General features: G+C 36.6%; 1 protein-coding gene across 6 annotated transcripts in view; it reads right to left on the bottom strand.

Moving 5' to 3' along the window:
* Positions 1-26058, bottom strand: part of LOC144956203 (stimulated by retinoic acid gene 6 protein-like) — a 744310-nt gene that overhangs the window by 686778 nt on the left and 31474 nt on the right. For 2 of the 6 annotated variants that reach the window (XM_078886641.1, XM_078886644.1), the window contains exons 11-21: positions 25356-25422; positions 19963-20038; positions 17994-18066; positions 15787-15947; positions 14714-14812; positions 12894-13057; positions 9569-9715; positions 3795-4239; positions 3196-3613; positions 2960-3102; positions 1218-1629 (exon numbers count right to left, since the gene is read on the bottom strand). In XM_078886641.1, coding sequence (XP_078742767.1) covers positions 3800-4239; positions 9569-9715; positions 12894-13057; positions 14714-14812; positions 15787-15947; positions 17994-18066; positions 19963-20038; positions 25356-25422 — 1227 coding nt within the window. In that variant the 3' untranslated portion in view covers positions 1218-1629; positions 2960-3102; positions 3196-3613; positions 3795-3799. Of the gene's footprint in view, positions 1-1217; positions 1630-2959; positions 3149-3195; positions 3614-3722; positions 4240-9568; positions 9716-12893; positions 13058-14713; positions 14813-15786; positions 15948-17993; positions 18067-19962; positions 20039-25355; positions 25423-26058 lie in introns of those variants that run through there. The other 4 variants (XM_078886642.1, XM_078886645.1, XM_078886647.1 and 1 more) reach the window with 3 other exon arrangements.

The raw sequence follows: 26058 nt of genomic DNA, 5'->3' as shown, positions 1-26058 counted from the left end.
ATTAGCAGAGCTGCCTACTTGAAATGTTTAAAATTCGTAATTTCCAAGGGGAAAAAAAGACAAATTCATTTTAAATAGCTTTAGAAATAAACAAATTGCTCTCAGCGTGATCCAAAAATGCTCCTAAGCCCTGAAGGTTCTAAGGAGCTAAACTTTCCTTGTCAACAAGATTCATTGAGTCAAAGAGACCTATGCCGCTCTATATTGGAGACAAAAATTCGTATATCTACAACTTTTCGTAGTACTTAGGGAGATCTGAATTTTTTTTCAGCTTACATGGAATGGAGTGGAATGTGTGTGTGTGTGTGTGTGTGTGTGTATGTGTGTGTGTGTATGTGTGTGTGCGTGTGTGTGTGTATGTGGACAAAAATCGCTGGTGACCAAATGCATCGACCTCTTCTGAGGACCATCACATTCCAATGGGCAAAAGGTTAATTGGGGGTCAGAGGGGGGTTGGGCGATGCTTTAGAGTGGACCATCACATTCCAATGGGCACAAGGTTAATTGGGGGTCAGAGGGGGGTTGGGCGATGCTTTAGAGTGGACTATCACATTCCAATGGGCACAAGGTTAATTGGGGGTCAGAGGGGGGTTGGGCGATGCTTTAGAGTGGACCATCACATTCCAATGGGCACAAGGTTAATTGGGGGTCAGAGGGGGGTTGGGCGATGCTTTAGAGTGGACCATCACATTCCAATGGGCACAAGGTTAATTGGGGGTCAGAGGGGGGTTGGGCGATGCTTTAGAGTTTTAAAAAAACAGAACGGAAATGTTTGCTCGATGAGGGATCTTATCTTTGAAAACTTTTAATTCAAGCAAGATTACATGGTACAGTTGTGTACTATTATTAAAAACAAAAATTTATACATTTTATAACAAGCTTATCAAATCTAATAAAATTACTGGAATGTCATGCTTAAGTTTTAGATACTCGGATAAAGAATTTATCTGGTATTGTACTTTACAAAACTATGATTGAACCCTTTTCATAGTTATATTAATATTAATATTGAAATGGTGGAATAATAACACTACACGATGTCTGGAATGACAAGGGTCACGCGAACAAAGCAAAAAAATGTTTCCATTTTTGGACAGAAAACTTTTACCGAATCAAATTATTGATAATAATGTAAGAGGGTATCAAACCTTTCAAAGAATTTAACTTAATGCGCAATATCCACAAAATGTGATCAAAACTCATCACATGATAATTACATAACATGTAGTACAAAAGATAAAATTATAGGCGTAGTATCAAACAAAGCTAATGTTTTTATGATAGTTGAATAAAACTATGTCATTTTTAATACATATTTTCCAATTTTGAAAAGTAGCAAAAATCTCAAGGATTGAGTGAGTTAAGGCACTTTTTTTTTCACGCGACCGGAACCGAAACGAGGCCCAAGGATTTACGTAAGATCATTATTGCTAATACATATGATGTAAAAGATATCTATAAATTTTTCCTCGCATTGTGCGACAAACTAATGGACTCAACTACTATTACTAATTTTGTTAATGGAACCACAATTATGGCTGACGTATGTATCTGCAAGCTTTTAAACAATGTCATCTTGAACACTAAATTTATGTTCTCAATCCACCATAAACAATGCCATCTCGAACACTAAATTTATGTTCTCAATCCACCATGAACAATGTAGCAATGACTATCCCGCACAAATCTTTGGGCCTCTTTTTCGCTCATGAAGTGCCCAAATTCGCGACAAAATATGGGACGAAGCCGTTTCGTATATGCTATTTTTAAAAATTAATTACGATGCTATTTATAGATGAATAAGACTGAAAGTTGGCACACAGTTAGAAAAAAGGTCATTGTAGATTATGTCAAGCGACAAAACTCGTGCGATTACCAGAAGACCGTTAAAAATAGATTTTTACTCTTTGGAGTAAAATATTTCTAAAACTACCGGGCGTGGAGGTTTTGTCGCTGACAAGGTAATACATGAACATTTCTTCTTTTTGGTTGTAAAATTTCATATGAATATGACGAGTACTTTTCCGGTATTTTACAAAACACCATCCTAATTTGCTCTTCATTCGTAAAAGACAAAGCCATTTTTCCCCCCTACAGCCCGAATCACAAGTTCAAAACGATGACACCAAACTGAGCTGCTGAGCGGGTCGTGGCAAAGAGCTTTCTGATTGGTTGACCTAGTTTTAAAGTTCATGACTAGTCAAAATGTCTGCGCGGTCTCACTGGCAGAGGTATGTTTATCATCTGCCATTGCGTTTGGGTTCAATAAACAGCTGATAAGTTGACTGTTTAATTGACAAGAATTTAAGAAATTATAATGTTAAAAGTTTTCGATTGCAATATGATCTACAATCTCAGCATGGGTTTAATTATTGTGTTCCAAGTCACGTTCCATCAGTAACCTTTGTCCCCTTGTCCAATTTCTCTTTTCCTTCTATATTTCTTTCGTTTATGTATGCAATCTCCCCCCCTCTCTCTCTCTCTCTCTCTCTCTCTCTTTCTGTGTGTGTGTGTGTGTTATATACTCATTTCTTAATATATTTCTGTGTGTGTGTGTTATACTAATTTCTCTGTGTGTGTGTGTTATATACCATCCAGCTCTAAAATTATATAAGTTAGAACTCTTCTAATGTTTTCGTCATATTCTCTATCAAATTTGCCATAAAATTGCCAAATTTCAACCTTTTAATCCACTATTACGCAAGATACAACCAAAGGTCGAAAAAAAATGCCGAAAAAGCGTCCCACATTTTCGTGTTTTTTTTTCCTCTTTGCGGGTCATCCAAATAAATGACACCTTTGAAACAGCATAACTTGTTTATTTATGAATGGATTTTCAAAATTCAAAAACATTTTTACTCAGTGGAGATAGGGCTTTGATTTCAGACAAAAATTTCCCTCAAAAAGAGAGAAAAAAACATTTTTCATAGTCATTGCTAAACAATGCCATCTTGAACACTAAATTTATGTTCTCAATCCACCATTAACAATGTCATCTCGAGCACTAAATTTATGTTCTCAATCCACCATGAACAATGCCAATGCCATCTTGAACACTAAATTTATGTTCTCAATCCACCATGAACAATGTCATCTCGAACACTAAATTATTGTTTTCAATCCACCATTAACAATGTCATCTCGAACACTAAATTTATGTTTTCAATCCACCATTAACAATGTTATCTCGAACACTAAATTTATTTTTCAATCCACCATTAACAATGTCATCTCGAACACTAAATTTATGTTTTCAATCCACCATTAACAATGTCATCTCGAACACTAAATTTATGTTCTCAATCCACCATTAACAATGTCATCTCGAACACTAAATTTATGTTTTCAATCCACCATTAACAATGTCATCTCGAACACTAAATTTATGTTTTCAATCCACCATTAACAATGTCATCTCGAACACTAAATTTATGTTTTCAATCCACCATGAACAATGCCAATGCCATCTTGAACACTAAATTTATGTTCTCAATCCACCATTAACAATATCATCTCGAACACTAAATTTATGTTTTCAATCCACCATTAACAATGTCATCTCGAACACTAAATTTATGTTTTCAATCCACCATTAACAATGTCATCTCGAACACTAAATTTATGTTTTCAATCCACCATGAACAATGCCAATGCCATCTTGAACACTAAATTTATGTTCTCAATCCACCATTAACAATGTCATCTCGAACACTAAATTTATGTTTTCAATCCACCATTAACAATGTCATCTCGAACACTAAATTTATGTTCTCGAACAATGTCATCTCGAACACTAAATTTATGTTCTCAACCCACCATGAACAACATCATCATCGTTCACATCGATGTGAAGACGACTATTTCTTACCTCCACTTCGTCAACGCTGACACTTTCCAAATTATCAAACCCTTCGCTTCTTGCGGCACCTTCTCTCAGCTTTCTTTTGAGCTTGTCTTTGATTCCACCTAGTTTTCCAACTGCCGACGCTGCCACCCCTGCTGCAATGGCCTTTGACCCCATGGCATTTGGTTTTATTTCTAGAGCTTTCTTTAACATCTCATCGTCGATTCTAATGAATGTATCGCTGTTCAGGAGCGCCACGCCTAGTTCCCTGGCTCGGTTTAGCTTTTGGATGTAGCCCTTCCTGTACAGTCGAAGGTCAGGATTATTGATCAACGTGAAGGCGGTTTGCCATTTGAAGATATTTTTCCGTCGTCTTCTTGAATTATCCTGGTTGTCTGGGAGAAACAAGAAATTTAAAATAGCACATTAAAAAAAAAAAGAGCTTTTATATAGCACAATATCCACTAAATGTGCTCAAAGCGCGTTACATGGGGTCCCTGGCCAACAGCAACATTTAACATTTAGGACGGGACATGTCACCTGTTAGGCAATGTTACAATTTTTTTCGGACAGAGACAACGCTGTAAACGGCCAGGTACTCATTTTACACCTGAGTACGGTGAGAGAATGTGTCTTTTCCAAGGACTCAACTATGCGCCGAGCGAGGCTCAAACCCAGGACCTTCCAATCCGAATGAGTGTCATACCACTAGACCACATAGCCGCACATTAGTGTTATGGTCTACTGCAGATGACTCTCTTAAGGTTTCTTGTTAACTTTGTGTAAACTGGCTTGGTAGCACAGTTGGTTGTACGACCGCTCTCTCTCTCTCTCTCTCTCTCTCTCTCTCTCTCTCTCTCTCTCTCTCTCTCTCTCTCTCTCTCGGCCAGGCAGAGGGTGCCATGTCAATTAGATCCTGAGTTTGGCACTGACCCCGTGACTTTTTATTGTTTTCATCTGGCACTTCTCCATACCCTATTTTTCTCATCATTATTGATACAAGTGCCTGTTCCACACTTTTTTCTGTGTAAACTGGTCTGTTCTACTCTGAAGAAAAAAATACAAAACAAGCTTTAATTTTGACCATGGGGGTGTGGGGGGGGAGGGTCCTGATAGCTCAGTTTGTAGAGTACTCACTTCAAATGCAAAAGGGATAAAGATTGATCCTGGTACAGTCGAGATTTTTTTCTAGAAACAGATAAAACCCAACTCCAAGGGCCCAATGGCTCTGATGGACTACTATTTATTTATCTTATTTTTTTCACCAGAAAAGTCTCAGATTTGAGAGTTTTCGACAAGATGAGGGTCATTTTAATCAATCAAGTCTTTGAAAACCTATGAAAAGATATATTTATTGCCGGTTTACACTGGGTTAAATAATGGAAAACAATCCAAAATTGAGGGTCTATTACCAAAAAAAAAAAACGTAGCAGCAAAAGCTTTTTAAAGTGTTGAAAAAGTGTGGACAGAATATCAAGATCATCCTGACCTTTTCCACCACTTGAGATTCCATTAATCCTATTCTTCACAATTTTGCTAAAGATTCCACGTCTGGTCCCTCCTAAATAGCACTGTATTGATGTTTTGTTTTGTTTTGTTTTGTTTTTAGGTGTTTAACGGCGCTTTCGACACTGTTTAGGTCATTTAAGCGCCCGTTTCTGTCTTTTATCAATTTTTATCGGCCTTGAGGGGCCATAGCTGCTCAAAACGTGTACTTTTGTAATAAAATCATAATAGTTACATGTTTGTTATGTAAAAATATTTATTTACAATTTCTGCAGGAGTTCACATTCCTGCAGATCCTTTAAAATTGTAAGCGGATCGACCGACTGGAAAAGAGACTTCAAGTCCCTGTTTGTTTTGTTTTTAAGGGTTATACGGCGCTTGTAACACATTTAGGTCATATCAGCGCCAGTAAAAAGGAAGAAAATTGGATAGTAAAAACATTCTAGATGTACAATTAAAAGGACTTGAGGAAAAAGTAAGACATAGGAGAGATGATTTACAAGGGGAAAAAAAATTATTTCCCAAAACTATAACTACACATTCAACTGTTTCCCTCCCGGTCAAGGACTCCTGCCAGGATCTGGACAAAACTAAATAATCTCATTCCAAGACAGAGGCAGAAAGCAATTGGAAAACAGATACAGGGGGATAGAAGACGCAGCAAGTACCTCCCTGCCCACTATGGGAGATCGGAAACCCCACCCAGGCATTGTATTATTGAGATGACAGGTTATTACAAACCACTCGTATCTCTCCACACAAGAGAGCACAGAACAAAAAGAACATAAAAGAAGAATATAAAACATTCTATAATTCCTAAAATTTAGTCCAAGTTGATTCCAGATCCATGGATATGTTTTTTTTGTTTTGTTTTTGTTTTTAGGGGTTTTTCCGCGCTTGCAACGCATTTAGGTCATATCAGTGCCAGTAAAAGGGAAACAATAGGATAGTCAAAAAATTATGCAATTACAATTGAAAGCACACTGGAAAAAAGTAAGACAAACGGGAAGGGTTCGAATAAGGAACAGATGTAGATTTCAAGAGCATACCATCAATGTACTTAATTTGAGATCACCTTGAAGTCTCATCCAAACAACTGCACCGGATCCCACTAAGAGGAACACACTCAAATGTTTACAGAATACATAACTAACAATACATAACAGAGAGAAGATTTACAAGGAAAAATATATCATCTTCTAAAACTATAACTATAAATTTGACTGTTTCCCTCCTAGTCAAGGACTCCAGCCAGGGCTGGGACAAAACTAATTAATCCCATTCCAAGACGAAGACAGAAAGCAACTCGGAAAACAGATATGTGACCCTCCGCCTCGAAACGGTATTAAGTCGGATTTTTCAATTTTGGGTTTTTGGTACCCAATCACAGCTTATTTTATGCTTTAAAATTTGATACCAAATTTATACAATTCTGATTATTCATTGCCGAGATGTGACCGTTTGAAGTAGGGAGAGTGTGAAAACCAAGTTTTGAGAAAATCGACTTTGAAGTGAGGCACCGTTTTCACGCACAGTCAAATCAATGGGCAAAGATAACTCCTTAGATACGGGCATCGAAAATTTGACGAGAATAGTGAAATTTAGCATGAGCTTAGATTATACATTTAATAATGAACATACAAATTTTTGAAACAATCCAATTATCACTTTTGTAGTTATTCATTATTATGCAAGATGTTCTTAAAACAAATAAAACACTGAAAAAAAAAATGCCGACAATTGTTCACTTTTTCAAGAATTTTTTATATTTAAATAAAGAATCAATGAAATAAGGATTATTAATGTGAAATTTTTGTCTTATTCAATAGAGAAAATAAGATTTCAAATACCCAAAGTTAAAGACGGGCTTATAATTTGAAATTACAGTTTTGAAACTACGTGAAGCCGGGTGGGCAGGGAAAGAATTATCAAGAAGAGGATTAGAGAGGAAGAGATAGAATGAGAGAGTAAAATACACACACACACACGCGCACGCACACACACACACACAAACACACACATGTGAGAGAAAGAGAGTGTGTGTGTGTGTGTGTTTGTATGTGTGAAAGAAACAAAAGGGAGACGGAGAGAGTGAGGTAGACATGAAGAAAGGGATGGAGGCGGAGCAAAGAATTGTAGGGATAGTTTAAAGAAAGCATTTTGTTACAAAGTAAGTCATAGTCAACCAACTGGAAACATATTGACCAATGAGATTGCAATTAGAGAAATGGGCTGGTCAAATCAATCATTGCATTGTTTCCATTTTGAGTCAGATGACAGCTTGAGGAGGAGGGGTAGGGCTTATTGTGTAGTGACTTACATGAAAACATGTTATTGAATCTCTCAAGTTTTCCTTAGCGTTCCACCACATTGTTCATTGTCTAAAAAGACCCCCCCCCCCCCTCTTTCTTTCAGTAGACAAAGAGAGCACGACAAAACGAACATCCATATCTCTCTCTCTCTCTCTCTCTCTCTCTCTCTCTCTCTCTCTCTCTCTCTCTCTCTATCTATCTCTCTCTTTTTCTCTCTCTCTGTTTGTCTCTCTCCCCTCTTCGTCTATCTATCTATCTGTCTATCTATCTATCTATCTATCTATCTATCTATCTATCTATCTACCTATCTATTTATCCATTAATAGGTTTGTCTTTCTGTCTGTTTATCTATCCATTTCATTTTTTAGTTACACGTATATCCACCGGGAGTTCATTAATTGTTGAAGGCTCTATTTATTATTCTGCTTTTGTACTTAAAATTAAATGTTTATCCTACAACAATCTCTGTAACTGTAAGTGTAAGTGTACTGTTGTCCTATTAAGTCTTAGAATGTCCTATAATTTCATGAATAAAAAAAAAAGAGGGACAAAAGAGGACCCTCACCTCGATCACCAATGCAGCTAGACAAAGAAGTAAAAGCACGTGGTGTGTATCAAAATGCACAAACACACACATATGTAACACACGCATGCTGACGTCATGAAGCATCGCCCGAGCATTATGGCCGACAGCCACAGCGCATGTGATGAGAGTTGACCAATCAGAATCATTCATTTGTAAGGTTGTCAGGGAAAAACCTAGACTTGTTTACAGTTTTTAAAGTTCATTATTGGTTGAACCATGACATTGTGGATACAGTCATGCTTTCTCTGAGATAGATAAAGACACGCCCTTTGCTGTGATATCTTACACGGTATTGGTGGAGAAAAAGACTCGGTATTACTAAGCCTTGGAAAGGGTGGCTCTCTGAGAGAAAGTCAACTCTCGTTTTGAAAGTGTCACTGATAGTTGCATTTTTAAACTTGAAATTTATATAACTTATCGTCAATATTTATGTTGAATTATTATGTTTTCATGTAGAAAAATGATTGTAGTTTCTGAAACAACCAAAAACTGAAATTTGATAATTTTGACCATTTCCACTTTAAAACCGGTTTTCTTCGTTTTCCAAATCCCGACTTAATACCGCTTCGAGGCGGAGGGTCACATATAAGGGGATAGAAGACACAGCGTGACCTCCTGCCCACCATGGGAGGTCAAAGGACACCGCCCAAAAGTCTATGGATACAACCACATTGAATGTCCCAAAGAGTCAGGGTTGTCCTGGGGTCCTGTAGTAAATAAAAAATATATAAAATTGAGCTTTTATATAGCGCAATATCCACTTAACGTGCTCAAAGGGCTTTACAAGGGGTCCCTGACCAACAGCAACATTTAACATGAGAGACGGGACAGGCGCCTGTTAGGCGTTATTACAATTTTTTCGGACAGAGACAACGCTGTTAACAGCCAGGTACTCATTTTACACCTGAGTACGATGAGAGAATGTGAGTTAAGAGCTTTCTCCAAGGACTCAACTATGCACCAAGCGAGGCTCGAACCCAGGACATTCCGATTCAAAAGCGAGTGTCATAACACAAGACCAAATAGCCGTAGTGTTAAATGAACAACAAAAAAATTTGAGCTTTTATTTCGTGCAATATCCACTAAACGTCCTTACAAGGGGTCCCTGGCCAACAGCAATACTTAACATGTAGACCGATACATGACCCCTGTTAGGCGATAATAACATGTTCTTCCAACAGAGACAACTCTGTTAACGGCCAGGTACTCATTTTACACCTGAGTACGATGAGAGAATGTGAGTAAAGAGCCTTTTTTCCAAGAACTCAACTATGCGCTGCTCAAACCCAGGACCTTCCGATTCGAAAGCTAGTGTCTTACCACAAGACCACACAGCCGCATTTTGGGAACTTTCTCCACCATTCCGCCTGTCCATTGCAAGAATTTGTAGAAGACGTAAGAATCCCAGCATAACAGGGTGGGTGTGATCATTTTCCAACTTTATGAAACCCACAAAAGTTTGGTAACCTGTGTGGAAGAAATGATAAATAGGAAACTAGATATCAAAAGCTGTGTGGAAGAAATAATAAATAGGAAACTAGATATCAAAAGCTATAGAAAAGAATCACAGTACAATAAATTTGAGCTTTAAATTTCAGCTTTTATATAGCGCAATTTCCACTAAACGTGCTCAAATGCGCTTTACAAGGGGTCCCTTGCCAACAGCAACACTTAACATGTAGGACGGAACATGACGCCTGTGAGGCGATATTACAATTTTTTCTGACAGAGTCAATGCTGTTAAAGGCCAGGTACTCATTTTACACCTGAGTATGGTGAGATAATGTGAGTAAAGAGCCTTTTCCAAGGACTCAACTATGAGCTAAGCGAGGCTCAAACCCAAGACCTTCCGATCTGAAAGCGAGTGTCTTACCACAAGATCACACAGCCGCACAAATAATGAATTTCAATTTGTATTTCACGAACCAACGGCTGGATTTTGATAACATGATGTGAGAACAAAGATGTTGAAGCAATTATACTTGTAAATAAATAGAGAGAACAAAGGAGAGGAAGATAGAGACATTGCACAACTTAACTCTTTCAGTGCCATTGGCCGCACTGTGTGGCCAGAGCAGAATCTGTTCTACTGGCCAATGGCCGCACAGTGCGGCCGGTCTTGAAAGGCAAAAACGATAATGTAATTCAATCCTATTTTCTACAAAAGTCCTATAAATTGAACCAATGGCATCATTTCTTTCATCAGAACATTCAATTGGCCCTAGGGGGGTATTTAAATTGAGATTGTGTGCCGAATGTCGCTTTGTCTTAGCTTGTCCTTCTCATGTTGCCTCGATCAGATTTCAGCCATTTTGTAACAGAAATGCGAATATAACCTCAGTGCTGAAAGAGTTAACACTCTTGGAATGCATCCCGTAAATGTGCTGGGCCAGTCTAGATTAACCACGTCGTACTTATGTAGGATTGCACATCATAAAAATTATTTTCATTTACTTAAGTGCTTTTGCATGCAGGACTCATCTCCAACGTTATTTGTAAACATTTTAATGCTGAACGGTGCAGGGCAGTAAAGATATTCGATTACTTGTTTCAGTTTTATAGAAAGAATGCAGTTGACGTCACTCGGGTCTTTGTTATTTTTTTTTTTTTTCATCCACGTTTATGAGTAATTCTCACTTAACTGTATTATCCAGACTATAAAAGTTCATGGATAAACAGAATTTTGTGTGTTGGTCCGTTATACTTCCAGATGGCAATGTTGTAAGCTTCTAAGCCAAGCACACAGTATCTATAGAGATTTATAGTAAGTCAGTCGAGTTACAGAATATTGTGTGTTGGTCCATTATACTTCCAGATGGCAATGTTGTAAGCTTCTAAGCCAAGCACACAGTATCTATAGAGATTTATAGTAAGTCAGTCGAGTTGGGCAGAGAATCAATATTTTCATCTATATACTTAGACTGTTAGATCTCGTGGAGAGTACGTTACGATAGACTTGCTTATCCAAAGGGTACCAAGCAATTAACCACTAGATTTTTGACCAATCAAAACATGAAATTTGTGACACACCGTCACAAGTACTTGGACAAACATTTTTCAAATATATAAACAATAACGTGAATTAAATTGACCTCTATCTGATCATTGTTATTGTTTTCAATGGGTAACAAGTTATCACACGAATTTCTGGATCATATTATAAACGTTTAAATTTACACACAGTTTTCTGTGTTGGTTCTATTTATCAAACGGTAGATCAGTGAGTATTTTACTTAAACACATGACTTCAATAGTAAAACCTAAGTAGTTTGCCATGTTTATCAATCACTGTCATTGTTTAATTATGACGACTGTCCGATGGATGTAGTTATCTAAGTGTCAATAGGCTTCAACAGTCGTAACGTCACTTCCTTCCTAATGGCGCATGGTAACTTAGTAACACTGGCTCTAAACTATCGGAACAATGGCGGATGCCCATATGAAATATTTCTCCAGCGAGCATAAAGGGTATCCAGAGGGGGGAAAAAACATAAATTTGATCGTGTTTTGACTTTTACACATTCTGATCACAAGGCATATGAAAAGTTCTAGCCAGCATGAAAAATAAAAATTAATGATTTTCTTTGTTTAGAACCAAGATGGCCGCCATTGCCGGGCGGCTTGACATCAGACTATTGAATCGTATTGGATTCAATAGTCTGATGTCTTGTCGCCCAGCAACGGCAGCCATTGTGGTTCTGAACAAAGAAAATCAGTATTTTTTATTCTACATGCTGGCAAGAACTTTTCATATGTCTTGTGATCAGAATGTGTAAAAGTCAAAACATGATCAGATTTATAATTCTTTTCCCCTCTGGATATGCTTTTATGCTCGTCGGAGAAATATTTCATAAGGGCATCCGCCATTGTTACGATAGTTTAGAGCCAGTTACTAAGTTACCATGCGTCATTACGAGGGAAGTGACGTTACGACTGTTGACTATTGTGATTGTATTTCACGCTGTAGAAACCAAGACAAACTGTGGTTCCATGGGCCAAAATGGCTTTGAAGGGCTAGTCTGCACAGCTTGTGGCCGCAAAATAAGGGAAAATTTTCCGATTGGCATTGCAACCACAAAATCTGCACGTTTTGCAAATTTTTGACAAATTCTTTGATTCTGTTTTTAAAAATTCGGATATGACCATTTTTTAAAGTTAAATAAAAGGTCATATCCGAATTTTTTACTTCTTTATTATAGCAATTTCATTGACAGCAATTTTTTATTGTAATTTTGTTTTCCCAACTTTGTGCCTATTTCCAAATCAGCACAATTTCTGGCAGAATTTGCCATTTTTTGTCTCATAATCTTGAGTTTGAAATTGCGTAATTCCGCTGGGATATTTTATTACATGGGTTGCATGTAGTAAGTTGTTAGGTGTGATACCATATATTTAGAAATCTGCAAAACTTTTGCAAAATTTACTTATTTTCTTATGCAAAATTCATCATTTTCTTTGCAAAAATTTTGAAATATTTTTTGCAAAAAAACGCGGAGTCAGACTATTACAATTAAACAAATTTTCTCCCAGTAAAGAGGATTTTAAATGTTTGACCCTGACAGTGTTACTTTTCACTTTTCAGGCCAGTAAACATATCAACACAATGGCTCAAAAATTGTTAATGGAAAACCACACCATTACCTACCTCTGTCCCGATGGGCATAGCCTTCCGGCAACACACAGGAGTCAAGACGAGGTACCAATACCATGCCGATGATAACACTCATTATGATTCGTAGAAGGCAGGAGAAAATACCCAGAAACATATTGTAGAAGAAACTGAAGTAGGAGACGATGAACATTGCACGTCTGAAAAAAATAGAATAGCAATTAAGCAATAATATTGTACAGTGGGACCTCAGTATAATAGTGATTGTGGGACCGGCCTAAAATCTTTGTTATTGCCAAATTTCAAGGGAAATGACCCAAATGGACTAAATCATTATCTCAAAAATCCTTTTAAAAATGTATGTTTTTCTCTCTCTCACTCACTTTCATGCTGACCGCAGTACGTGTGTGTCTGCCTGCAGCAAAGCCCATGTCACACAGAAAATGATGTAGTTTATTTGTAAGTAGTCTAAACACACACACACACACACACACACACACAGTGCTGCCAACCCTTGCCCATGTAAATGTGTACAATAGAGAGCCAAAAATGAGACAGATTTTGAAAAAATGCGTACAATTCTGAAAAAATCGATAATTAGCACTAAATCTGATAATGGGCAATTAGACCATACTAGCAATGATATAATCAATATTTGAAATAATGAATAAGCTTACACTTTATAGATGATAAATAGTATCACCTTCCAGATCCATATATAATTCTGATGGGTCAAGAAACATTAAGTGTTTAAGGACACCAAACGTGTATGAATGCTAAAAATGCTTAAATAATAGAAATTTAATTATGCGTACAATCTTCAGAAAAATGTGTACAATGAAAGAAAATGCATAAAAATACGCATTTTTTACGTAAGGTTGGCACCACTGCACACATATATCTCCAAACACACAGAGTATTCACAATCTAGGCCTAGCCTAGCTCTCCGTTGCCTTTAGCTGTAGACTTATCTGAGTGTAATATGGGCTAGTGCATTATATTTGGAGATATCAAGTTGGTTTTCCCCTCCTGTTGCACGGCTATGTGGTCTTGTAGTATGACTTTCTCTTTCGGATCGGAAGGTCCTGGATTAGAGCCTTGCTCAGAGCATGGTTGAGACCTTGGAAAAGACTTTACTCACATTTACTCATCGTGCTCAGGTGTAAAATGAGTACCTGGCTCTTAACAGCATTGTCTCATTTGGAAAAAATTGTATTATCGCCTAACAGGCGTCATATGTCGTTTTATATGTTACGTGCCGCTGTTGGTCAGGGATCTTTTGTAAAGCGCTTTGAGCACATTAAGTGGATATTGCGCTATATAAAAACTCTTTTTTTTTCAAAAATTAATATTACCGATTAGGCTCTTAAAAGTCCCTTCTAAAGCCAGTAAATTTTACAAAAGGCAAAGAGGGAGAAAAAAAACTGGGGTTTTAAAATCCCTATTATAACCAGGACCCTGTTATATCCAGACCCGTTATACCATGGCGCAGCGCGAGTTGGCTGCCCAAACGAAGGACTATGTTACATTTTTAAAAAGGAATAGTGTTGAATTATTTCTATGTATTATTACTATTAGTATATGATCTTATGATTTCTAATGGTCTAAGAGAAACAACTGTGTAATAATGTCTCTCTACAATACTTTGTTGGTTATTTCCCTTGAACCAAGGGCATTCACTCTTATGATAAATAACCAGGTGTTTACTTTTCACTTTTACTGTTGATTCCTTCCTACTGAAATTCACTCATGATGTCTCCACATTAATATGTTGTTCTTTGGGTTTGAATAAAAACCATAATTACAAAAATATCCTGTGTCATCCTAAATTATGTCAAACTTAACAAATAGTTTACCTGTTGTCAAGTACCAAGTGTTTCTTGTGTCCAGAGAAGGCGTATTTAGCCATCAGATATTGACCCCCGTAGATAATGACCAACCAAAGCAGGTACGGCCTGAGGAAAAAGACTGGTCAGCTGTACATTTGGAAAGTTGTGTAGTATTTTTTCACAGTTTGAAAACCTAAAAACATCTCCAATGAAAGAAGAATACTCTGGTCTACGAAATCTTCAAAATTGAAGTAAGAGACTTAAAGAAGAAAAATACGGGGGAAAAAATGTTTTTACCTTCTTATTGTGGAAGAAAAGGAGATAAATTAGACTGAGATTTTTATGTCGCCCAATGTCCATTAAATGTGCTCAAAGCGCTTACTTTACAAAAGGCCTCAGGGTCACATCAACACTTAACATGTAGGATGAGACCCCTAAGGCGTATATTACATTTTTTTTGGACAAAGACAATGCCGCTACTGGGCACGGTGAGAGAATGCAAGTAAAATTCACTTCTTTTTTTTTTTTAACAAGGACTAACTTTGCACTTTTAGATGGAATTTTAAAAATTCAAAATTAGTTAAGATAAAAAGATAAGATGAACATTATATATCCACTTCTGGAAATTTATATTGGGTATTGCTATAGACTAATGACTTTTTAACTTTTTCAGCGCTGAGGCGATGTTTGCATTTCCGTCACAAAATGGCTGACACCTGATGGAGGCAGCATGAGAATGTCAAGCTAAGACAAGGGTTGGATTACATTATTTTTGCCTTTCAAGACCGGCCGCACTATGCGGCCATTGGCCATTAGAACAGATTCTGCTCTGACTGCACAGTGCGGCCAATGATGCTGAAAGAGTTAAAATATAACTAAGCTAATAATAATAAAAAAAAGGTAAATATAATTACAAAGAAATAAACAACCAAAAAGCTTAACAAAACTAAACACATAAAAAAATCTCTCCATCATCTTTTTTGTACTTTTTAGGAAAAATAAAAGCAAACCGATATAAAACACTCATATTATTTGCATTCTATACTGAAAGAATTTTTTTTTTGTTTGATGGCTTTTTCTATCAAAATGGATTGTCTCACCAGTAAGGTTCTATAAAGCTCTGAGAGAACCACTTAAAGTCACCGGAAGCCCAAACAATGAAGGCGATGATTGCACAAGGAAAGAGAACAAAAAGGCTTTGGATGATGAATCCCCAAAATACTGACACGGCCTGGTAACCGGGGTATTTCATGGCCAACACCTGGGTTGAGATAAGGTTTGAGATTTATATATTATTATTAGTAATCTGGCATGGCAGTTCTTTTTTTTTTTTGGGGGGGTGGGGGAATTCCATCGCTTGCGGTCGCAAAATATCGCAAAATATCACTGATTTGCATTGCGGCCACAAAATCTGCAATTTTTTGCAAATTTTTGTAAATTTCCAAGATATTGCAAAGAAGAAGAAAAAGGCGAAAGGAAAAAAAATGACGAATTTTTTTCTCTTTTAATTTGATAGCTCATGTAGAACGTGATAGATAATTAATCAAGAGTAGTTTCTTTTTTACTATCTCATTTTTTACTATCTCATTTTTTCCCCTTTTTACTGGCGCTGAAATGACCTTACATTTGTTGCAAGTGCCGTGAAACCCTTTAAAAAATACCTTTCTCTTTTGTAAACTAATTATGGGTTTTTATGAAAATTAATCGCAGATTTTGCTGTTTTTAGCTTGCAAGATTTGGGATTTTTTTGTGTGCAAAAAACTGCCATGTCAGACAAAAGCTTGAGAATCAATATCTGAAAAGATACAATGCAACACCTGAATAACGACAAGCCCTAGATAGTGAAATTGACCTCTGGTCCCGATTCTTTTTTGCTATGTATATTTTTTGTAGTAATAAAACCCCCAAAATAGTGACATACGTTTTAGTAAAATCCCTGTTAAGCGATTACTTTTTCTTTTTTCAAGTGTAGTCGATTTTTTGTTCATGAAAACTGATGAGATTTTCAAGAAGGGTCAAAATGTTTGTACTGTTTAGCCAAGTGAGACTCCATTTGCAGCTATGTGGTATGACACTCGCTTTCGGATACAAAGGTCCTGAGTTCGAGCCTCGTTACAGCGCATAGTTGAGCCCTTGAAAAAGGCTCTTTACTCACATTCTTTCACCATATTCAGGTATAAAATGAGTACCTGGCTGTTAACAGCGTTGTCTCAGTCCGAAAAAATAATTGTAATATCGCCTAACAGACGTCATGTCTTGTTCTACATGTTACATGTTGCTGTTAGTCAGGGACCTCTTGTACAGCACATTGAGCACGTTTAGTGGATATTGCGAGATATATAAAAGCTGAAGTTAATTCTAATGTAAAAATTGACCATGAAGACCTCTGGAAGCAGCAGCTTCTAACGGTCTCAGACTACAGTAATATCATGGTCTATCCAGGCAGCAAATTCGTTGCCACATTTATGTACAGTCACAAACCTGCCGGGTAGCCTCGTCACAATAAATAAAAAATGAGCATTTATATAGAGCAATATCCACTAAATGTGCTCAAAGCGCATTATAAGGGGTCCCTGACCAACAGCAACATTTAACATTTAGGACAAGACATGACGCCTGTATAGCGATATTATAATTTTTTCTGACAGAGACAAGGCTGTTAACGGCGAGCTACTCACTTTACACCCGAGTATGGTGAGAGAATGTGAGTAAAGAGCCTTTTCCAAGGACTCAACTATGCTTTGAGCAAGGCTCAAACCCAGAACTTTCCAATCCAAAAGCGAGTGTCATACGACAAGAACACATAGCCGCACATTTATAAATTCATTCAAATGGGGTTTAAGCGCTGTTTAGGATCAAAACAATCACATCGGAGAGTGAAAGCTTAACTAGCTTAACTAGTAAACATTTTGTCAACAGGAAAAATAGACATTCTAACGTGGTATGGACGTCTTATCACAGGCACTGTCCCGTACATTGAATCGTTATCATGCGTCTCACCACGCCCCATTTTTCCACCATCTGGAAAACCCCGAAATAACGATATAATTTTCCAGTCCAGGACGATGTTATCCAGACATTGCACTGTATATTACGATCATAGTCGTCATAATCGTCATCATTATTGTCACATAATCATTATAATACCATCGTCATTATCAGCGTTGTCATATCATCATCATTGTCGTCATCAACATCATTGTCATCATCAACATCATCATCACCATCACAGTCATCATTCTATAGAAATTGTATTGGACCCCAAGCCATAGGCCAACTAGGATCCATTTGATGATTAAACACGTACCAATATTTTGTGATTTGGAATGTTCTTCCACAAATGCTTCAATTCACCTCTATTAAATGCCAGCATCTTATCTCTGTCAGAGAAACAGAAATAAAAAGAAGTAAAAATGAACATTTATACTGCACAATTCAACAAATTTACCACGTTCTTTTATTCATGAGGCATATGGAAACATATTTTCATTTCATACAGTACCAGTTGCCTGTGAGGCACACCCCCCCCCCCCCTTTTTATTTTCTTCTTTTCTTAATAACACTCCTACAATATCCGTCACTACCTATAGTAAGGTACTCATTCACACCCGAGTCGAGTTGCGTCAGGTGTATAAAGTGCTTTACCCAAGGGAACAACATTGGGACTAAAATTTTCCACAGACAATGCTTAACATTGCTTGACTTTTTTCACAAGCCACATACAATTTAGTGAGGACAAATATAGAATTTATGACGATTAATTTCAGGAACAAGGGACAAATAGCTCAGAGAAACAAATGATCCAATTGGATTCAATAGTCTGATGTCATGTCCGCCCAGCAACCAGCAGCTTGGTTCTAATCAAAGAAAATTGATACTTTTTAGTCTTCATGCTGGCTAGAACTTTTTCACATGTCATGTGATTAAAATGTATAAAAGTCAAAGCATGATAAGATTTATAAAGTTTTTCTCCTCTGGATAAACTTTTATGCTCGTTGGAGATGTATTTCATAAGGGCATCCGCCATTATTCGAATATTTTAGAATTAGTTACTAAGTTAATATGCGTCATTACGAGGGAAGTGACGTTACGACTGTTGAAGCCTATTGGTTACACTAGTGAATACAACTCATTTTTCACTTTCCTATGGTGGTGGTCGTCTTTTATTGTTACTAATTTTTTTTGGACAAAGTCAGACTATGAGTTCACGAAAGGTCACTTGTCACGATAGCTTTTTTCAGACTATTATGACTTGCTTCTCCAGCAGGTGATTAACTTCTTGCACAGAGTCATACAGCTTATTGACAAAAAGAAGAGAAAAAAAATGATCAACTAAAAGTCTCAACCAGACACAACAGCACAGGATCCCACAAAGAGGAATACACTCAAATGTATTCAAACCATAATATATTAAAAACAAAAAATTTAACAGCACAAAAAAAAAGAGAGAGGATTTACAAGGGAAAAAATATAATCTTCTGAATCTATAACTATACATTTGACTGTTTCCTCCAAGTCGAGGTCTCTGGTCAGGGTCAGAACAAAACCCAGGTAATCCTGTTCCAAAACAAAGACAGAGAGCAAACTCAAAAAAAAAAGAGCTTTTATATAGCGCAATATCCACTAAACATGCTCAAAGCACTTTACAAGGGGTCCCTGGCCAACAGCAATACTTAACATGTAGGACGTGACATGTGAGGCTATATTACATTTTTTTTTCCGGACAGACACAACACTGTTAACAGCCAGATACTCATTTTACACATGAGTATGGTGAGAGAATGTGAGTAAAGAGCCTTTTCCAAGGACTCAACTGTGCTCCGAGCAGGGCTCGAACCCAGGGCCTTCGGATCCAAAAGCGAGTGTCATACCACTAGACCGCAGAGCCGCATAAGTAGATAGTGGGATAGATATACAAAATAGATATTGGGGGATAGAAGACGCAGAAAGTGACCTCCTGCCTACGGTGGGAGAACTTGAAACTCAATTTACCTCGCCTGGTATATTCCGAAAAAAATTACCGAATGGGTCTAATTTGAGCTAAAGACTCCAGGAGGGACTGGGTGAAGCCAGATTGTCTCACGGCACTCCAAAAACAAAAATGCCTCGTATTAAGCGTGACTCTATTCTACAGCCCTGGGGGCAAATGTTCCATCGCTTTGAGATCTGCACCCACTGTTTGAAACAAACACACACTTTTACACTAACAGTCACACACACACACAAACACACACAGACATATACATACAAAATGTTATTATTGTAGAAAACGTTACCTGTAATTTGTGAACATTCGTAATATCCCATATATTCCAAGGAAAAGAGAAAAGCTGAATGAGAGTAGAAGGGCGGCTGAGGAAATAAATATAAAGGTGCAGTGATGATGATGATGATGATGATGATGATGATGATGATGATTGATGATGATTAATGATAACTTAACTATGATAACAATATTAATGATGATAATGATTAATGACAATTGTTAAAGTTGATGATGATGATTAATAACTGTTAACGATGATGATGATGATGGTGATGATGATGATGACAACAATGACAATGAAGTAGTTTTTGGGGCCGCCGGCTTCTCCCAATCCCCGCGAGGAACTTTCAACATTATGTTCTTTTCAAAGAGAAATTCTTAACACACAAAATTTCAGAAAGAAAAATCTTGACTCAGTCAAGATCTCGGTCCCTTTGATTGTAAAGCGAGCACTCTACCAACTCAGCTATCAAAACTGCTGTCCGTCCTCAGTAAGCTTATGTTATAAGTGTTATGGACTTATACACCGAGTTACACAAGGAAAGAGTTGCTCCCCTTTGTCATTAGCTAATTGACTTTAGTTACAGCTTAATTAATTATAATTCGTTAAATCCATTGTTTAAAATATTATTTGTGCTTACAAATATCAGAGTGGAATGCCCTTGAGAAGGATGCACTCTTTGTTCCTTACTTTCCATATTTGAGTTATATTATACTATCATCCTACATACAATGTTGTTTCGATATATTTGTATATACAAGAGATGAAGTGAGTAGAAAATTTTTTTATTCTCTATTGTCTTCTGGCACTTTTCTACCAATAAGGTCTATAGATAGATAATACAGACAGCCCCCTTCCCATCACCCTGATACAAACGGAGATGGAAAAGAATACCAACATAAACGACAGAAGATCACGCCAAGGAAAAATGCAGAGTACCACCTTTTTGTATTTTTATTTATCTGATTGCAAAACTATAGCTAGAGTAGAGAACACAGACCCTATTTCGGCTCTAAAAGATCATGTGGCAGATAAAACCATCTAATAATAAATGATACTAATACTAACATACAAAATAACATTCCCCCCCCCCCCCAACCAAAAATCCCCACTCATACTAAACTCAACAAAATAACAATAACAAACCTCCAAGGAAAGGACGTGACACATGTGTGTTTAATAAGATATAATTTTTAAAAATTAAAAAACAACGAATCAATCTTCCGATGCAGCCCCGGCAAACTCGGCGCAACGGCCCATGACAACTACGGTGCGGGGCAATGTGTGTGCCGCGCAGCATGCCGGAGGGATCTGGTCCTGCCCAACCCGCCTGAAGTGCGGCTGAAACAATTGCGCTGCGGCGTCTAGACTGCCGTGGACTACATGTATGCAGATGAGATCAGTCGGGGCCAACTCGGAATGAAAAATATTTGCAATAATTATAATATTAAAACGTACACCTTGTACACCCACAGTCACAATCCCCCCCCCCCCATCATTCTAACTTTAATGAAAACTTAACCATGTTCATAGAATAATAAAAATAACCAATGCTGCATAGGGAAAGACCTCGTGCACAGTAGTTAAGCAGCGAATGACGCTCGGCTAGAGAGCGGGAAAGTGGGTGGCCACCCTTGGACTCCTTAGGGAGCAAGGGAATAGGTTATTAACAAATTAATCAAAAGTTTCCTTTTAAAAACATAACCACCTTCATCATCAGTTCCAATCTACTCCCATATTTTAGCAATAGCCCAAGAACAACAACCGACCACAACAATTAATAAACCCACAAGACGATTGGCCCGTGTATTCAACATCCCACCAACAGAAGCAATTCAGAAACCCCCCCTCCCACCCAACCTAAAACTTAAACCTAACCTCACTTCCACAATAACCCCATATTACAGAAGTTCGACTATTCCGATCAGCTGATAGGCTGCAGACTTCCAACTTCCACCAATCAAAACCCACAGAATCCAAACCCCCCCCCCCCCCCTATTAAACCTCTATCAGTCCCAGACAATTTATCTAAACAACATTACAAACAGCTCTAAATCATCAATAAACCGATTGGTACAGGATCTCTGCCATCCACCAATCACAACAACACATTTTATCTCCTCTCCACATCCAACCGTGATCAGCTATTTAATTGTTAATTTAAATCATCTAAAAATGTAACAAAATTTATTACAAACCACCAACCCAATATATCCTCTAACTGACCAATTGCCCAATTAACCCCCCACCCTCCATGAACGCGTTAGGCAACATTAATATTTCAACCTTTTACTTCATCCTTTAACAAAAAAAACAAAAAAACAAAATTATTATACCGAACGATACAGAAGCAGTTAATGCCAATGCCTTTCTACTGCTACTACTACTAAACATAATAATAAACCTAACAAATAAAATTGTTACTAATTAAGAAGGTCATTAGATAGGATGGCCTGGGTCTAAAAAAAAACCAAAAAAAAACACCAAAAAAAAATAAATTTTGCAGCGGTGATTAGGGTTTGAACCCGCGACCTTATTGGTACGGCAACTCTGCCTGGCCGGTTTGAGCGTGACTCTGTATATACTCAAACTTATACTCAGTAATAAATTGTTCTCTCACATTTAATCACTGAACGCTTCTGGGTTGAGTGATTCCACAATATTAATCTGGTGTCCCGTCAAAAACACAACAATAAGTATTTTGAGAACATAGTTGCTAAATCCTGTTTTTCTTCACAGGCTTCATATATATATGATCAGAAGGTCCTGGGTTCGGGCGTCACTCGATGAATAGTTTAGTCCTTGGAAAAGGCTCTTTACTCACATTCTCTAACCATACTCAGGTGTAAAATGAGTACTTGGCCTTTAACAACGTTGTCTCAGTTGTAATTTCGCCTAACAGGCATCATGTCCTGTCCTAATCGTTAAGCGTTGCTGTTAGCCAGGGACCCTTTGTAAAGCGCTTTGAGTATGTTTAGTAGATCATAAATGATACCTGGAATATTCCAGTCTTCCCTTGGAATATTAATATATATATATATATATATATATATATATATATATATATATATATAATATATATATATATATATATATATATATATATATATATATATATATATATATAATATATTTATATATGTATATTTATAGTTGCTAAATCCTATTTTTCTTCACAGGCTTCGTATATATATATATATATATATATATATATATATATATATATATATATATATATATATATATATATATATATATATATATATATATAATATATATATATATATATATATATATATATATATATATTGAATCGTGTTTGATACAAATATGGTACGAAAAGTGCTCGACATGTAGTAATGGAGCGAATTATTATTTAAAATATTTACCACAATGTTTGGGGCAGTCTACATCAATGTTTCAGGCTTAATTTGCCATCTTCAGGACTGAGTTGTTTTGTTGACTGTTGTTGTTTCTTGAAGTGGTTCCGGTTTGAAGTTAATTAAGAGGAATTTGCGCCGATGGGGACACTTTCCGTAGATCTCACAAAGTGAGATCTACGGAAAGTGTCCACATCGGCGCAAATTCCTCTTAATTAACTTCAAACCGGAACCACTTCAAGAAACAACAACAGTCAACAAAACAACTCAGTCCTGAAGATGGCAAATTAAGCCTGAAACATCGATGTAGACTGCCCCAAACATTGTGGTAAATATTATATATATATATATATATATATATATATATATATATAATATATATATATATATATATATATATATATATATATATATATATATATATATATATATATATATATATATATATATATATATTTATAGTTGCTAAATCCTATTTTTCTTCACAGGCTTCAAATATATATATATATATATATATATATATATATATATATATATATATATATATATATATATATAATATATAATATATATATATATATATATATATATATATGTGAAGCCTGTGAAGAAAAATAGGATTTAGCAACTATATATATATATATATATGAAGCCTGTGGAGAAAAATAGGATTTAGCAACTATAAATATATTTTATTTTTTCATAAAATATTTTTTTTAAAGGCGTTTAATACCATGACTCTTGATAACAACTCTACGGTGCAGCGTGTCTCAGCTTCTTAACAAAAAAAGTAATGTAAATAAAGCTGCTCAAAGTTCGAAGAAATACATAAGAATGCGAAATTGAATGTAAACTTCAATTTTTTGTTTGTTTGTTTGTTTGTTGCTTTAGGTCTCTTCCAACACAATTGAGGTTATATGAGAGACCGCTGAAACAAAAAAACAAGCAATCTAACAAAAATAGTACAAATGTAAATCAAAATCATAACCTAAAGATATCATAAGCTAAATTATAAATAACCAAGAACAAACAGGCAGAAGATTTACAGGAAAAAAAATATCCCCTGTCAAAAATACAATCACAAACCAAAGAAGCAGGATAGACTAGTAAAGAGAAGAAGAAACGACATCACTATCGGATCGTACACCCATGCGAACATCATAGGTATATGATTCAAGGGTGATGCTCCCATCCAACCACCCGCAAACTTCAATTTAATCTACAAAAAACAGATAAAATGGACGTGTCATTCGTCTGTAGTGTTTCATTCATCCTGTTTTGTTGATAAAGGGGAAACCCGAAAAGTCCATTTTATCTGTTTTCGTATATCAAATAGAAGCTTACATTCAATTTCACATTGTTATGTACCCAAAAGGTACAGAGTTTGACTGCCCATTTTGTTGTGCGGCACTGAACAAGTCACCTCGTCCTAGCTCACTCTTTGGCACTGTGCTACGGCTGATACCTGGAATATTCCAGTCTTCCCTTGGCACCCTAAAAACGAAATTCCCCTTGGAAATGAATAAAGGGAACTTTATTCTTTTTTTTTCTCTGCTTTTTAGTAAAGGAGGACCACAGGCTTTCCCTCTCATAGCTTGTTACAGGAATAATATAATATGGAGTATGGTGAAGATGGTGAATGCTGTTATAGGGGAATGGTGAAAGTGAAGGATTGTAACGAAAATATTAGGAAGGGTGTTGTGATGATGATGATGATGATGATAATGAAGATGATGGTGATGATGATGATGATGATGATGATGATGATGTTGATGCCGGGTTTTTTGGGGGTTTTTTTTTTTTCGATGACTACTATGTTACTAGTGTGCATCTGTGTGAGTGTGTCTATGTCAATATTGTATTATCATAAATGTGTAACCAAATGACAAATTGCCACTTTTTGGAGGACAATAAAGATATATTATTATTATTATTATTTTTATTCATAACAATTGGAATTTAAATCAAAACAGATGGGGTGGTCTTGTTCATTGGTCCACCCTCTAAGGATGTTACCCTTACTTATAATGTACAGCACAGAGTCCAGCGTAAAGTAAGTTGCCACTAAACCAAATAAGACGAAAGAAATCTGAAACAAGAGAGCAAGTAACAATTAATGTCGCCGCAATCATCATTTCCTTCTTCATCTCATCATCATCTTTGTCGTCAGTTTCACCCTTATCATCAGTATCATTAACTTATCATAAATCTTATCAATGTTATTAGTGTGCGGCTATACAGTCTAGTGGCATGACACTCACTTTTGGATCGGAAGGTCCTGGGTTCGGGCCTCACTCAATGAATAGTTTAGTCCTTGGAAAAGGCTCTTTACTCACATTCTCTCACCATACTCAGGTGTAAAATGAGTACCTGGCCTTTAATAACGTTGTCTCAGTTGTAATTTTGCCCAACAGGCGTCATGTCCTGTCCTACACGTTAAGTGTTGCTGTTAGCCAGGGACCCTTTGTAAAGCGCTTTGAGCATGTTTAGTAGATACTGCACTATATAAAAACTCAAGCTCATTTTATTATCATTGCAATCAACTGAGTTTTCATACTATACATTGCAGATACATTTGTTTTGTATTTAAGCGTTTTACGACGGTTGCAACACATTTAGGTTTAATCAGAGCCAGTAAAACGGAAGAAAATGGGATAGTAAAAAGTTCTAGAATTGCAATTAAAGCACCCAATATAAAGTAAGACAAAGGGGAACTCGGAACAAA

The sequence above is a fragment of the Berghia stephanieae genome, chromosome 10 (genome assembly GCF_034508935.2).
Source record: "Berghia stephanieae isolate SIO BIC M18660-M18661 chromosome 10, UCSD_Bste_1.3, whole genome shotgun sequence".
In the NCBI taxonomy this organism is placed as follows: domain Eukaryota; kingdom Metazoa; phylum Mollusca; class Gastropoda; order Nudibranchia; family Aeolidiidae; genus Berghia; species Berghia stephanieae.
The sequence above is the reverse complement of the archived record's forward strand: the minus strand, read 5'-3'. Positions and strand labels throughout refer to the sequence as shown.